The sequence below is a fragment of the Cynoglossus semilaevis genome, chromosome 17 (assembly GCF_000523025.1).
Source record: "Cynoglossus semilaevis isolate Cse_v1.0 chromosome 17, Cse_v1.0, whole genome shotgun sequence".
Classification (NCBI taxonomy): Eukaryota; Metazoa; Chordata; class Actinopteri; order Pleuronectiformes; family Cynoglossidae; genus Cynoglossus; species Cynoglossus semilaevis.
In genome coordinates, this window is record NC_024323.1 from 13,206,597 (window position 1) to 13,221,143 (window position 14,547).

Consider the following 14,547-nt stretch of genomic DNA (forward strand, 5'->3'; position numbering starts at 1 on the left):
GTGAATATTTTGTGTATAACAATTTAAAAAGTATTTTATATGAATAACTGAATAAATGTCGACTAAATGTCGACCAAGTGAAGAACAAGTGACGAACAACTGAAGACAATCGAATATACGTCGACTATGTTTCAACTATATGTCGTCCAAATGACAACCATCGACCAAGTGACCTTCGAGTCATGACTGAGGGACTATGATCAAAAGTTGGTGTACAAAAAAGTATGTCTTTTCTGAATTTTAACTACAAATGTGGACACAGGTAAGAATGTAAGACATCTCAAATTTGATTTGATTTTATCACTTGAGTCTCAAAGAATTCACAGGAGCCAATGTTTGGTCTTTGGTCACATTTCTTTTAAGAAAATACTGACAGGCAGCGTTAACAAGTATTTACAGCAGGTTCATTTAGGAACAAAAATGTCCCCAGTGCCAGATCAATAAAGTTCAACCTTAACCCAAACCTTGAAAGTTCAGTTGGTAGAGAACAATCTGCACCAGACATGTGGACACTGTGTCTCTGGGCATGTCTTCTCTAGTCGTCTCTCACTTCTTGGACAACTTCACTTGTTTATTTTTGGGAGGAGCCCATTTCAGAAAAACAGTGTCAACTGTTAAAGAAAAAAAAAAGACAACATTTTGTTAGTGAAGCCACACCCACTAGTACTAGTAATGGTTGAGTTCTAAATGTTATGACATCGTCTTTTAGTGTTGGACGAGGTCCTGGACCAGGCCTAGAGACACGCACCTGTGATGGGGGGTCTTTTGTACTGAGCACTCTTCAGATGTTCCTCCACCAGTTTGGGCGTCACACAGATGACATGCTGCCCTTTCCAGTACTTGACCATGTTGAGGGACTGCAGCGTGCTGATGATGTCACTCTGGGTGATGCTGGTCATCTGACTGTGGACACAGAGACAGCAGCAAGACCAACGATTGAACACTGGATTAGACCGGACTGGACTCGTTTTCTGTGCCTTTGACCCACACCCGGAGTTTGTGACTACCTGAGGTCTTTGATGGACAGCGTTCCTCTGAAGTCCCTCAAGATCTCCAGTAGAACCCAGGACCAGTAGCTCCTGTAGCTCAGCTTCCCCAGATCAGACAGAGGCTTCTCCGGAGAACCTACTGTGTTCTCCAGCTTTGACAGCTCATAACCTACACACACACACACACACACACACACACACACACACACAGGGACATAGTGTAGACTTAATCTGCACCAATACAGGAGGTGGGTTTAACAAAGTGTTTCAGTGTCCACGCCAAAGTCCAAATTTACGAAGTAAAGGGGAACGATCCACCATAGGTCCAACGACTCACATGACCAATTAACGGTCATATTGTTCGGGCCCATGGCCACACCCTGGACAGTAGAACTGACGAAGCCTCTTGGATCTCTCACTCCAGGTGAGTCCACTTTAAAACTGCTTTTGAGATTATTATTATTATGACCTGGATGACTGAGAATATCCACAAATATCTATCACTATCCCACCTGTGTTTCCCCTCCCCTTCTCTGTTCATATGATCTGTCACTCATACACACACACAACCAAATACTTACTGAAGGCTATGAGAAACTTCCCGTAACCTCTGCGTTGGTACGGCGGCAGTGTGAGAATACACGCCACGTTGTTTCCGTCCGGTGACTCTTTTTCCTGAAAACAAAGCCAGAGGATAAAGTTAGAGTCAAACTTGCAGGTGCAGCTGTGTGTGTTCCCAAACACATCCCACAAAGAATACACACACACACACACACACACACAGTCTTACTTTGGAGAAGTATCCTACGATGTGGGCTCCGTGTTTGTTGACTTCCGTCAGGATGTAGAAGATGAACGGCTCCACATCAAAGTACAAGGTCTTGTGGTCCAGGAAGAGTTTGGCCAGAAGACAGAGATTCTGACAGTAGATCTGCACACACACACACACACACACAGTGACATCATCATTATGGCTTTGTGTTTGTGATTAATTGTTCAAATGTTGATCCCAGGTCAGACTCAGGTCCAGTCTCCAGATCCATACACACACACACACACACACACACACACACACACAGTGACATCATCATTCTGGCTTTGTGTCTCCAGATCCACGTCATGATGATCAATACATTTTTTGTTATTGATGAACTCCACCTGCCTATTTCTCACCTTGTGGTCTCGTCCGTCCACTTCGAACACCGAGATGTTGCTGCGTCTGTAGATCTCCTTTCCTGACGGCTGTCTCCACTGACAGTGAGCCTGCACAGACACAAACATTCATGAGGTTCTCGTGGCCTCGTAACACGTGCGGCTCAGAGGACCAATCAGTGTGTTAGACACAACTCACCAGGTGATGTCTGAAGGTCTTCTCATACTTCATGTATTTCAGGCAGTACTCGCAGATCCACAGCTTGGGCTGCTTTCCATAATCCTCAGGGAAAGGTGAGAAGTACCAGGCGTCTATCTCAAAGTTACCGATCTGGATCTTATCCACGTATTTGACTTTGGTGATCTTTCACAGGAGAACATTTTTAACAAATTTTAAGCGTTTATGCTCTTGTTCAGGTAAAATACTTAAAATTAATTTAATGGTGTTTTGTAGAGCTGTAATGAAGTCTGTACGAATTCCAGCCATTAAATTCTGCAGAGAAAGCAGGCCTAGATTGAAACCGAACTCAAACCACAAGGCGAGAACTGTCAAACTACTCCACCCTGTGGACGGATTAAGATTAACAAGCACAAGTTCAACAGTATATACCGCTTGTGGGCAAACTTTTTTACTCGTGGGCCTCAATGGATCCTAAAATTTGATAGCGGGGCCGGCTTAGGAGCAGATAGATGCTGCGTTTGTGTAAACAAAGATAAATTATATGTAAAAGTCACGCATAAAGACTAAAATCCTTTTAGCCTCATAGCAACTCTTCATCTTACCGCCTCGTGTTCTTTCTCCAGGGCAGCTGTTGTTGGGTCCATTTCTGCATACGTCTGCATAAATACAAAAAAGAAAACACAGGTTCAGGGATGATTTCACGGCTAATTATTTAATTGATTGTTTGTCCCACAGTTTTTTTCCTCTCAAATCTATTTCTTAATACAGAGCATATAAACATGTTTACGTCCATGTGAACAATGACGTTTTGATTCCTTATCTAAAGGACTGAAATCAGACTGAAGAGTCAGTGCCCATCTTTTTTTTACCTTCTGCACGTGGTTGATTTCATCGTGCTTGCGCTTCTGGTTCCGAGTGATCTTCCTCTCCGGCTGTTCTCCCAGATCACCGATGCCGCCCATCTCAGTGCTCTTCCTGACAGCATCTTTCACTGTCTTTGTCAGAGCCAGACGTGCCTTTCCCACCCACTCATCCAGGCGTCTGTTAACTAAAGTCAAACGAAACACAGTGATGTCACTCAATAAATATCAAACATGAGCAAAACAGGAAAATAAAACAACTAATAAGGTTAGCAACAGACACCAGAGCTAAAATGCTAACATGATGCCTATTAGCCAATGCATAACAATAAAACGTTGTTCAAATTGTAACTTGTTTTGTGACAGTTATGGTATTGAACAAATAATAAATAATTAAAAATACTCGTATACTTGACACAGAACCCATATATTGTCTGGATTTTAAAAGTATGGTACTCACATCCGACATAATGAACGTAGAACTCCTCCCTGCCCTCCTGCTCGTTCAGTCGAGACTGAATGACCTCTGCTGTGTCTGCAAAGTAAAAAAAAAAGTCAAGTGTCACTGGGCAAGTTCAGCCAAAGTAGAGTAAAGTAAGTACGTCACAGTAAACATCAGTATATGTTGCGCAGAGTTTTAAGGAAAGTGTGAATACAACATTCAAATTACACTAATGCATTTTTTCACATATCTAATGATCACGAATAAACATCTTATTTGTTGCGACAAGCACAAGCCAAAACATGGAGATCCCATGTGGTAGCCACCGTAAATAAAGACCCATGTACACAAAAGAACTCTTTATGGGAAGGGAACTTTAACGTTTACTTTCTCCTAAAAGCATCGACAGTTCATTAAAGCGAATGCAGCATCGCTAATTACACGTAACTTTCGTTTTAATGTCTTCAAATAGAACTAAAAATAGAAAATATGTTTTTAAGAATTACACACACTGATGGGAGTTAGGGGAAAACAAAGGGGGTTGCTTACGCCATGTCTTGTCGGTTCTTTGACACAGATACGTCTCTCCTATCTCCACCGACACCTCCTGCTCCCGGCCCAAGATTCCACCTTCGTTTGGCATGTGCCGACTAACCGAGTCCCCGACTTGTGTGACGCCTCGAATTGCCTCAGCCTCATCTTCTTCTCCGCCGCTGCCGTTGGAGGAGCAGGGAGCCTGGATGTTGCTGTCACCCTCCGCCCGCTCGCTCTCCGTGTGGCTGGAGTCCATGTCCACGTCCATGTTCCTTTAATCCAAGTCTTTGTCGTCGAGGTGGGGAACTCTTTCCACACCAGTCAAACTTTTGAGTTAAAATTGAGTTTGAAACCAGATGAGTTGTATAAAACGAACCTGCGCGGTTCAACAACAAATAGCAAACATGGCGCCGCTCACATTTTCTTCTTCTTCGTTTTCAAATGCTACTGGAAACGTCGTTTTGGGCGCAATGTCGCCCCCATTTGGTGTGGCGTCGCTCACGTCGCTTTTCATCCAACGTGTGTGAGAGCCTAAGTTTCACGGGTGATTTATGTTGTGGTTCATTACTAGATTTAGTTTGCTGGATACATCCAAGAATTTTTTTTCAAGATCGAATTTTGAGATATTTTTTAAATATACAAATGGCCTCAATTTTCCAATTGTCACTAGGCGGCAGTATTGCACATGTTTGTCAAATGACCGCCGTAAAAGAAAGAATAGAGGTACACAGACAGAACGTGTTACACCGTTATAAGAACCTGTTTATCCAAATAGAAGAGGCCAGTTATTGTGTATTGTTTGTCACGCCTATATATATTTTGTGATTACGGAAGAAAAAATGAATTTACTCGTGGAAGAATTCCAGCGACATTTTTTCTCCATGACTCGTCTGCCTTCTTTCCCCTGGTCTGTAAGTTTCACCAAACCTTATTAATAATGTAACTAACGTTGTTTCAGCCTCTTAGCTAAAGATTTAAGTCTCGTCAAATCTGCGTTTGATGTAATATAAACATATTTATCCCCGTTGCGAAATGATAATGAATATACATGTAATATTTATTGACTTTGCCGTCAGTCTCTACTAGAACATCTACAGAGGGACACATCGTCCCAACTGATTTCAGAAATCCTGGATCAGGTAGAGTCCGACCGACCGGAACCAGTCATGCGTGTGTGGACATTAAATTTCTCACCACAGTCTTTATCTTTACCGTAGACATGTCGTCACTCACTGTGCAGGAAGTTCCCACCTTCGGTCAGATTCAGGAGACTGTTCCTCTCTCAGCTCATCAAACAGGTCGGTGTTTTAGCTCCGGATCCGGTTTCCTGTGTTTGGACCTTTAGACTTTCAGTCTGAGTGTGACTTTTTTTTTTTTTAATTTTTAAATAAACAGCAGGAGGAGGCAGGAGCGGACCCTCTGGATGAGCTCTACGATGCCCTGGCCGAAGTTCTGGGACCTGAGGATGCCAATGAGTGCTACAAGAACTATTTATTGGTACTGATGTCAAATAAAGACTCACTCTTTATTTGTTGCTAGTGTCATGGTTTCTAAAAAATAAAATACACTGAAGAAATATTCACAATATATATTTTTAAGATCGCTGAAAACTTACTAAAATTAGAGCAACACCGCAATGGTCAGAGATAGACAAAAATGGGTTATAGTGTTAAAACACAACTACACAATTTGTTTTGCGTGTCACAGCCACATGGTGGCGCAGTTACCTTGCTGGAGAACACGGCTCTAATCTCACAGGGAACGACGGGGCTGGTGACCTGGGAGGCTGGCCTTTACCTTGCTGAGTGGGCTCTGGATCATCGGGAAGTCTTCACTGGAAGGTAACAGCACAAACAGACCACAAAGAAAATCACAGTCACACTGGGCTGATGTCTTTTTTATTTTATAAATTTTTTTTTACTGGTATTTCAGGACAGTTCTGGAGCTTGGCAGCGGCATGGGTGTGACAGGTATCACCGTCTGTCGCTGCTGCAGCCCGAGCAGTCTCGTCTTCAGCGACTACAACCCCAGCGTCCTGCAGAAACTCAGAACTAATGTGGGGGTCAATGGTCTGAGCAACGCCACGCCTGTGGTCAGCGTGGAGCAGCTGGACTGGACGTCAGCCACGGAAGAGCAGTTACAAAAGATTGGGGCGGACGTCGTCATCGCTGCAGGTCAGATTTATGTCAGTGGTCCTGATGGTGTTGGTATTTATCAGTGTGTTTCACATGGAATATTGGGTATAAAAAAAAAGCTGACTATTCACATGGAATATTGGGTATAAAAAAAAAGCTGGCTGGACTATTCACGCCTTCTGAAGAAGAAGGATCCATCCGTGTCTGATGTGTTTTTTATGCAGACTTCAGTCTGAAACTGTTTCAGTTCACCACTGTGAGGCCCAGATATTAGTTCCACAAAGAAATGTCATCAACGAATGAATGAAAAAAACAGATGAGAATGATATTCTGGTCGTTCCAGATGTGACATATGACCCCGAAGTAGCAAGAAATCTGGTGACACTAGTGTCAAAGGTCATCAGGAGCTCAGGTCCAGAGGTTTTCATCTGCTCCACCATCAGGAACTTGGAGACGCACCATGGATTTAAGCAGCATCTCGGTAAGAAACCTGTGCAATTAGCAAAAATTAACAAAACTAACAACAAAATGAATTTTATAAAAATGAATTCACCAATATATCCTTGTGCCAGAGGTTTTGCTAAAAGTAACCACAACAGTAGCATAAGCTAACATTACCTCAAACAAAGCTGCAGAGAAAGTACATGTTATGTACATAATGTACACGTCTGTGAAAAGTTATCCATGAGGATGATTTCCGAATAAGATAACTGAACAGGATACTTGACTTCCTGTCTGTGTCTGAAGTGTTTCCTGTCTGTTTTCTTCTCACCAGAAAATGCCGGAATCAAGCATAAAGTGATCACAGGAGGCGCTAGTCGTGTGTTTTGTTATGATAGAACCTTGTCCCTGGAACTGATTCAACTGTACCGATGACAGGACTTCCACTCAACAGTTCTATCAGGCGTTTCGTTGATACAAAATCAAAAAGAACAAAGACCAGTGTGTGTGGACAATGACAGCGACAGCAGATAAACAGCCAGAGTTGTATTTTTAAAATAAACCTTATTTAATTATTTAAAAATATTAAGTTTGTTTACTTTTTTGGTGTTTGTAAAACTTACTGTTATGGGACCGGGGGAGGCAGGGGGTGAGGGTTATCTGGGAACAGCAATAAGAGGCAGAACATTCTGATCCCAGTTGTCGTCCCAGCGTTGCCCCCTGTTGGAGCGGAGGTTCCTCCTGAACAAATCCAGTCGTCCTTCTGTAGCAGGAAACCCGGAGAGTAGAGACTGAAAAGAAAAAAAAGATTTAGAAATAAATCTTCTCCAAAAAGAAATCAGTGATTTTATTCACTATACGTCTCACCTGCAGCTGCTGAGCCAGTTCCTCAGAGTCTCTGAAGATCAGACCGTTCTTCTCAGGCTTCACCAGCTCCTCTAAACTGAACACAAAAACAGAACCAACTCTCAGCATTCATACAGTCATTGTATGGCTCATATTGTTGGCAACAATAAGGCCCGTCCACAACTGACTTCTTTTTAGTATCATGCTGATAACATTTCACTATTTTGGTAAAGCTTTGATTCATTAGCAATTGTTTATCTGATTAACATTAACTAAATTAACCCCTTGGCTAAAAGCCCTAAGATATTAGCCAACTTTTAGCTTTTTTTTTTAAATCACAATGAAATAAATGAGTAAAAAAATAACAAACCAGTTGAAGTGGACTGCACAGACAGGCAGACAGCAGCCGAACATGTCCACAACCTTCATGGGGAGATCCAAACCGCTGGACGACTTATGGAGACAGACTCCTAGGTCTGCTGCCCCTGGAGGACAAAGAGAACCTGAGGTTGAACCACAGCAGCAGTAAAGTAGGGACGTGATGCACGTCAGAGTTCCAGTGAACAACAATAACTTTGTCCTGTCCGTCTCTGCGTAGGTTTCGTTTACGTCAGTGTGACTGACCTAGTAGAACAGGATAGTCCTCCGGCTCCAGCCACGGAGTGCAGATCTTCACGTGCTCCAAACACAGAGAGTCGATCAGCGTCCTGTAGTGTTCCTTCTGAGGACCTTTACCTGAGCGCACACATACATTATATATATATATAAACAGAAATAAATAAAGCCTGAGTCCTCTGCAGAGTTACTCACCTGTGATGACACAGACCAGCGACGGTAACAGCTCTGCTCCTCCTCTGATGAAACCTTCATACTCTGTGGAGAAGAGGGGAAAAAAAGTTTAAAAAAAATGACTTTGTCTTTGGACTGAGATTAAACATATGAACATTTGTGACTCCGGTCATGAGGTCAGGGTCATAATCCTGGTTGTACAGACGTCTTAAATGTTTTACTTGTCCAGCAGCAGCATAAAGTGTGCGAGTGGTTTAAAATCTCACCCTCCAGAGCTCTCAGCAGGATGGAGAAGTCTTCATCTTCTGTGGGGACAAATAGAAAATACATTAGAAGGTCTTAGTCCAGACACTTAGTGTGTTACTGTTTTTTATTTTTATTCAGCTGTTAGATAGAGTTCTGACCATTTTTAATTATTATTATAAGTTATTATTGGATTTAATAATTTGTTCTTTATTTTTGACAGACTTCGGTTGAGCAACCACCCCAGTCCTAGATTAATGTATTAACAGTTTAAATCAATCCTTCTACATTTTGCTAAAATACTAAATAATAATAAATGAAAGAATACAGAGGTGGAAATAATAAACAAACATGGCTAAAGTCCATGAGAAGTGACTGTGTCCTGCTCACCTGTCCAGCTGGTGCTGCTGATGAGCAGAGCCGGACGACCGGGCCTCAGGCTCACACAGTCATGGAGCTGGTCACGCTCAGAGAAGACTGTCCTCTCTGTTTCAGATTCCTCGCACCTGGAAATGAATCCATCAGTCTGTGTCCACAGGCAGTACCACGAACACGTTCACCTCACAGACAACCGCTGCATCTGTCCTGAAACTTCTACACCTCCCCCAAAAACATTTCCACCAAATGCCTTAATGTCTTGAAATATACTTGTACAATTGTCAGCATCACAGTGCCCCCCAGTGGCTTTACTTGAAAATAACATGCATATGTGAACGTCTGTGTATTGTTTCAATAGTTTTGATGGTAAAATAACAAGGTAGGTTTACACATGGCTCTACGCTCATTTTAACGAAAGAGACTATTTTATACAGTGTATATAGAAGTTTGTCCCAGACCCTCTGTGTGGGGGGGGGTCTTCAGTCTGGAAAACACTGAACAACCCTGGCCTGAAACATGCAGATTTTATGACAGAGGAAAATGGCAACAGTGCCCTCCTACCCCTCGAGCTGAAACTGTGGGTGAGTCTCAGCCAGTTTCATGAAGAGCATGTGTCGCTGCTCCACTGAGGTTTCTCTGAAGATGGAGGCCGGTCTGTCGTACAGAGTGGTGGCGCTGTGAACCATAAGCAGTCAAAGTTTTAGTGCAAGTCCATCATAGTGTCCTAAATCTGATTTCCAATATTTACTCAGACTCTTTAGCTTCATATGATCACTCAACTAAGTTATCTAATTTTCTTACTACTTAATAGTTATTTATGTTTTATTATGGTCTATTTATCTCTTTCTGAGCTTATTTTGATACACTTTCCCTGTCTTGTAGCTCATTTTGGTAAACTTAGGGCAAAATCTGTTATTTGTACCATTGTTCTCCTAATCAGCCAACGATTTTGATTTCTCGGAAAAATCTGTTATTTGTACCATTGTTTTACAAATCTTCGAACAATTTTGATTTCTTTCATTTATGTTTAACTTTCAGATAAATTATTTAATCAATTTGTAAGTGACATCAAGTTATATAAATAATGCACACCTAATGCCCCAGTTGGTCTTCAAGTCTTCCTTCATGGCGTTGGTGACACAAAGATGATGATCAGCCAGAGGACCAAAGAAACGCTCGTACCTGAAAGATGTGTCAACACAAACAAGGTCAGAAATAAAACCCTGCCTCGAATGGTCAGCCTGAGTGACTGCAGTACTGACCACTCAGCCACCCGGACCAGCAGGTGTCCCTGTCTGTGACTCAGAGCCATGATGGTGTAGCCGTAGTTGTGCCAGTCAATGATGAGTTTACTGCCCCGCAAGAGGCACACCAACCAGGCCACAGCCATGCTGGGAAGACCAGGAGGGTTCTGGGAAATGAGCAGTCCAGCTTTTCTCAACATGTCCTGCATTCATGAACACACCTACTCCAATGTATAGATATAAAGTCCTTTAGAACACACCTGCAGCAAAAGGTAGTCCTGCAGCTCCATGTTTAGTAGCAGAGACAGAAGCTGCAGACACTGCAGTAGCACCTTGGTCACATATGTCAGTAGCTTTGGTCCTCCTTAAAAACATAAGGAAAAACAAAAACAGACAATAGTTTTTCATTTTGATGAAGACCAAAAGCACACTGAAAAACAGCAGCCGCAGACACAACAGCAGTTACCTCTGAAACCTTTCACCTCAGTGATGGGAACTATCCTGATGTTTTCAGCTCTCAGCACGTCGAAATGAGGTTTGGAGTCTGAAAAATAAAGATTAATTTCTTATTCTATGGTTTAAATAGGTCACCACAGTACAAACAGTAATACAGTTCACTAATCTATAGCAGTAATTCAGTTTCGTAACAGATACGTTGACTATACTGTATATGTTCCAAGAACCTGAGCCACGACGAGGGAATTCAGTTTCGTAACAGATACGTTGACTATATGTTACAAGAACCTGAGCCTCGACGAAGAAATGTAAACGTTTTACTCGCTCTAAAAGTAACTTCCGGTCATATCAAGTCTTCTTGTTGTTGTCACCTTAATACGTTTTCTTCCTTGTGATTCTGTTGCTGTAATGTTCTTACCTAAAAATCCAACCAGGGTGACGGTAAATCCGTGTTTGCTCAGGGATATGCTGTGGTACTGCATCCGTGGACTGCGGCCCACGTCTCCCAGCACCAGAACGCACACCCGCCGCTCATTTCCTCCGTTCTTTCTCCGTAAACTGCGCCAACCCAGCGTCAGTAGCAGCAACAGTAGCATGAAACACAACAACGGCCAACTCACATCTATCTGCGGCGGCAAAAACAGGGCTAAAAGCGCAGTTATTAACGAAAATACGACTAGCAAAAGGACACCGGCGTCGAGCGACGCCATGTTTGTTTGTTTATGATGACGTTGCCAGTAAAAGGAGGCGGGGCCAAGGATTTAAAGGAACCGTAGCCACTGTGAAAATGAAGTCCCGTTACAAAAACAATGTGTCTACAATGAGAACACTGAGCACAGACACAGGTTCAGGTAAAAATAATAATTCAAAAGCAATTAAAGTTTTTTATAAATTATATAACTTATATTTATAATATACAATTTAAAAAATAAATCTGAAACGACAATTTATTTCAATGACATTTCAAAATAAAAATCTCTGTGGTGTCACATGACCACCCTCCAACCGGCACCGCCCACTGTGTGTGTGTTAGAGAGAGAGAATCTCAGTATGACACAGTAGTTTTCATCCGTAGCCTGGTCCGCATTAACCCGGGTTACAGTAGCAGATGATGCGGACGGTCGGGCTGCTGTCGGCCGCGGTGCTGGCTCTGCTGCTGGCCACCGCAGTGCGTTGCTCTCGGGCGGAGATGATCGACGAGATCCTGAACAGCCTCTCCAAAGGAGCAGCCTTTCTGGAGCGGCAGCGAGAGCACATCAACCTGGACGGTGTGGTGGGCTTCCTCGTGCTGCAGGGTAGGTAAAAAAAAAAAAAAGAGAGAGAGAGAGAACTGCAGATACCAGCTGCTGCAGAGGAGGTGGAGGGAGGGTGTCCACAGCTTCAAACAGCACTGAAGCTCAGCTTCTTCAGGACTGTCCTAACATGCATGGTCAGGTGTTTACAGTTGTACTGACATTTCAATAACCGTGGAATTGTACTTATGTGTGGATGAAGGAATCAGATGAAAAATGTACTGAGATATAGACATAAAAAATAAATAAGTCCTCAACTGTAATTGAAGACAGAAACAGACCATAGTCACTTCTGCTGAGTGTGGTTTTTGCTGAGTTTGATCTCTGATCCAGCCATAATTTCCCAGGACTTCTCAGAGAGATAAACACTCAGACTGTGCATTGCTCTGTCTTCTCTTCTCGTCGCAGCTGAACTGAAGGAAGCAGTTCGGACCTGGCCTCACACCGACATGGTCAGCTGGTCTCAGAGAACCACCGCTGTGGCGCTGGTTCAGCATCTGGACCAAAGCTTTGAGAAAGCTGTGTTGGCACTACAGCAGAATGACCCCCAGTACTACAGAGGTGAGACTCCATGTCCCATGAGCCTCTGCTGCGTGATGTAATGGAAATGTGACAGTTTTATGTTTTTATTATTATTCTGGTTAGGACCAAGTGAAATTACCTCGAAAACACTCAGAGAAGTTGAGAACTTCACAGGGAACTGAGTGGGAACCATAGCACTTTGAAAGAGAACAGTGAAGTTTGAGAACAATAATTAACTGCACTCATCTTTCCACTCACGCGTCTCCTCAGAGTTCGAGCCCCTGCTGTCCTGGACGTTCTGGACGGTTCCTCAGGAGTGGAGCGCCACAGATCCCAGCCTGGTCTACTCCACCACCTTGTCCACTGAGTGCTATGACGAGCAGCTCAGTGACAAATGTCTGACCCTGCTGCTGGGAACCTGGTACCGAAAACCCACCAGAACCAACCTTAACAAACTGAATGCCAACTGTAAACATCGCAACTATTATCACCACTATTACAGTCACTTTTAACACCACCAACACCAACGACCAATAAAACTACAACAAAAGTGGTTGTTGCCCCTGGGTTGCTGTTACTGAGATGATGATGTAACTTTCCTAGTGTGTAATCACATGCTCTCTCTCTCTCTCTCTCTCTCTCTCTCAAACAGGAAGATCAATGGGACGCCCTGCATCGTCACCAAGCCCTGCCGGGACACCATGACCCGCTTCGGTTGTCCACATTACTCCCTGTCCCACCAGCTGCTCTACTTCATAATCGGAAAAATGGTGAGTTGTACACAGAGCGTCAAAAAACACAAATCCTTTACCAGAACTTAGACATTTTTAGATCATTTTGACAACTGTGATAATTCTGCCTTTTTCGATAAATGCTTTAACTCCCAGTGTGATGGCATTTCTCCACAGAGAGGCTGTACCAACCTGCTGAAAGGTGACACTCGAGCTTCGAGGATCAACATGACGGAGAAGAACTATGAGAAGATCTTCTGCTCCAACATGATGAAGACCAACGAGGACATTGTCCAAAATGGCCTGAACCAGCAGAACGTGGACATCTTTGTGGAAAACAGTGAGAACCTCTGCCTCGCTTTTTGGAAATCTAGGAACATTAGGAACAGTTGACATTGGGAACACGGTCTTAACCTTTTCTGTTATTTCAAACTGTGACTTTTAAAGTCGAGCTTCTAAAAAAAAAATCATTTTCTGTCCCTTCTAGTCCTCATCTGTGGATTGGCTGGGTTTTCTGACTTCTTCAAAACGGATTGGCTGCAGCACATCCTGCGGCTGCAAGACGACGAGCTCGGCTGCTTCGGCAGAGACCGTGAGTTCAACCCTTTTTCCAAGATCGATCCTCATATTTGGAAACGTGTCATGCTCGGATTTTTTTAGGTGTCGAAGTTTGAAGTAGACAGAGACCGAGCTGACCTGAGGTCAGAGAACCACAGACATTTTAGCTGTTTAACGACAGATTGAATAAAGTTAGTCTTCTGTTTGTCCACGTCTTAGCTAATTCTGAGTTATCACCTGGTTTAACTCCTGGTCCATGATCCTGATCCAAGTTGAAACTGTGTTTCCGTAGAGAACATCATGTCTCAGATGATTGGAGACGAGCTGCTGGAACAGCTGCAGCCGCAGCTACAGCGCCGAGTGAAGAGGAGGGAGAAGGTCCTTCCAGGTCAGTCCTTCTGTGGAACGCCAACCTCAGGTTTAACAGCACTGGGTATAAAGGGGGAGGAAAAGTCCATAATGACCTTGAAAATGTCCGAAGTGTTCTTAAATTCTGCTCCCCGCTGACGTTGTGTTGGTTTATTTCCAGTTTTATGTTTTTCTTGTCTTTGTTTTCAGACGGCTGCTCCAGTCACATGACTGCGGTGGCGGTGGGCGCTCTGGGAGGATACCTCAACTACTTCCTTACAGAGCAGGACATCACCAAGAGGCCTCTCTCCTGAGGAAACACTGGAGACGAACTGGAATAAAACTATGATGTTTAAAATCATTTTACATTTCCATATCATTTATTTATTACAATAATAATAATATT

At 43.2% G+C, this 14,547-nt stretch overlaps 5 protein-coding genes across 14 annotated transcripts in view; 2 read left to right on the top strand and 3 right to left on the bottom strand.

Moving 5' to 3' along the window:
• LOC103393431 (RNA binding protein fox-1 homolog 1) overlaps positions 1 to 14,547 on the bottom strand; it is a 363,631-nt gene that overhangs the window by 25,310 nt on the left and 323,774 nt on the right. The window lies entirely within an intron of this gene.
• Positions 336 to 4,571, bottom strand: kat8 (K(lysine) acetyltransferase 8). Its single transcript, XM_008330463.3, has 11 exons — positions 4,174 to 4,571; positions 3,643 to 3,717; positions 3,192 to 3,370; positions 2,925 to 2,978; positions 2,341 to 2,505; positions 2,163 to 2,252; positions 1,780 to 1,920; positions 1,571 to 1,664; positions 1,008 to 1,158; positions 749 to 903; positions 336 to 611 (listed from the first exon to the last, which is right to left on the bottom strand). The coding sequence occupies exons 1-11, from the start codon at positions 4,424 to 4,426 to the stop codon at positions 547 to 549; spliced, it is 1,422 nt and encodes a 473-aa protein (XP_008328685.1). The 5' UTR covers positions 4,427 to 4,571; the 3' UTR covers positions 336 to 546.
• Positions 4,793 to 7,317, top strand: eef2kmt (eukaryotic elongation factor 2 lysine methyltransferase). 5 transcript variants are annotated; one of them, XM_008330466.3, is made up of 8 exons: positions 4,855 to 5,069; positions 5,235 to 5,297; positions 5,376 to 5,456; positions 5,554 to 5,655; positions 5,917 to 5,999; positions 6,091 to 6,332; positions 6,637 to 6,774; positions 7,069 to 7,317. In XM_008330466.3, the coding sequence occupies exons 1-8, from the start codon at positions 4,998 to 5,000 to the stop codon at positions 7,167 to 7,169; spliced, it is 882 nt and encodes a 293-aa protein (XP_008328688.1). In that variant the 5' UTR covers positions 4,855 to 4,997; the 3' UTR covers positions 7,170 to 7,317. The 5 variants fall into 5 exon arrangements, with proteins under 5 accessions (XP_016895895.1, XP_008328689.1, XP_024920400.1 ...); XM_008330464.3 differs by having other exon boundaries at positions 4,857 to 5,069; positions 5,866 to 5,999; XM_017040406.2 differs by lacking the exons at positions 6,637 to 6,774; positions 7,069 to 7,317 and adding an exon at positions 6,425 to 6,516 and having other exon boundaries at positions 4,793 to 5,069; positions 5,866 to 5,999; positions 6,091 to 6,386.
• Positions 6,520 to 11,554, bottom strand: alg1 (ALG1 chitobiosyldiphosphodolichol beta-mannosyltransferase). The gene is made up of 14 exons (XM_008330468.3): positions 11,109 to 11,554; positions 10,701 to 10,778; positions 10,495 to 10,598; positions 10,253 to 10,401; positions 10,083 to 10,172; positions 9,552 to 9,665; positions 9,003 to 9,118; positions 8,636 to 8,674; positions 8,391 to 8,453; positions 8,205 to 8,315; positions 7,951 to 8,065; positions 7,602 to 7,677; positions 7,358 to 7,525; positions 6,520 to 6,783 (listed from the first exon to the last, which is right to left on the bottom strand). The coding sequence occupies exons 1-13, from the start codon at positions 11,398 to 11,400 to the stop codon at positions 7,391 to 7,393; spliced, it is 1,482 nt and encodes a 493-aa protein (XP_008328690.1). The 5' UTR covers positions 11,401 to 11,554; the 3' UTR covers positions 6,520 to 6,783; positions 7,358 to 7,390.
• On the top strand, positions 11,725 to 14,502 carry c17h16orf89 (chromosome 17 C16orf89 homolog). The gene is made up of 8 exons (XM_008330462.3): positions 11,725 to 11,985; positions 12,391 to 12,543; positions 12,775 to 12,925; positions 13,157 to 13,274; positions 13,413 to 13,575; positions 13,723 to 13,827; positions 14,086 to 14,181; positions 14,352 to 14,502. Exons 1-8 carry the CDS (start codon positions 11,799 to 11,801, stop codon positions 14,453 to 14,455), a joined length of 1,077 nt encoding a protein of 358 aa, XP_008328684.1. The 5' UTR covers positions 11,725 to 11,798; the 3' UTR covers positions 14,456 to 14,502.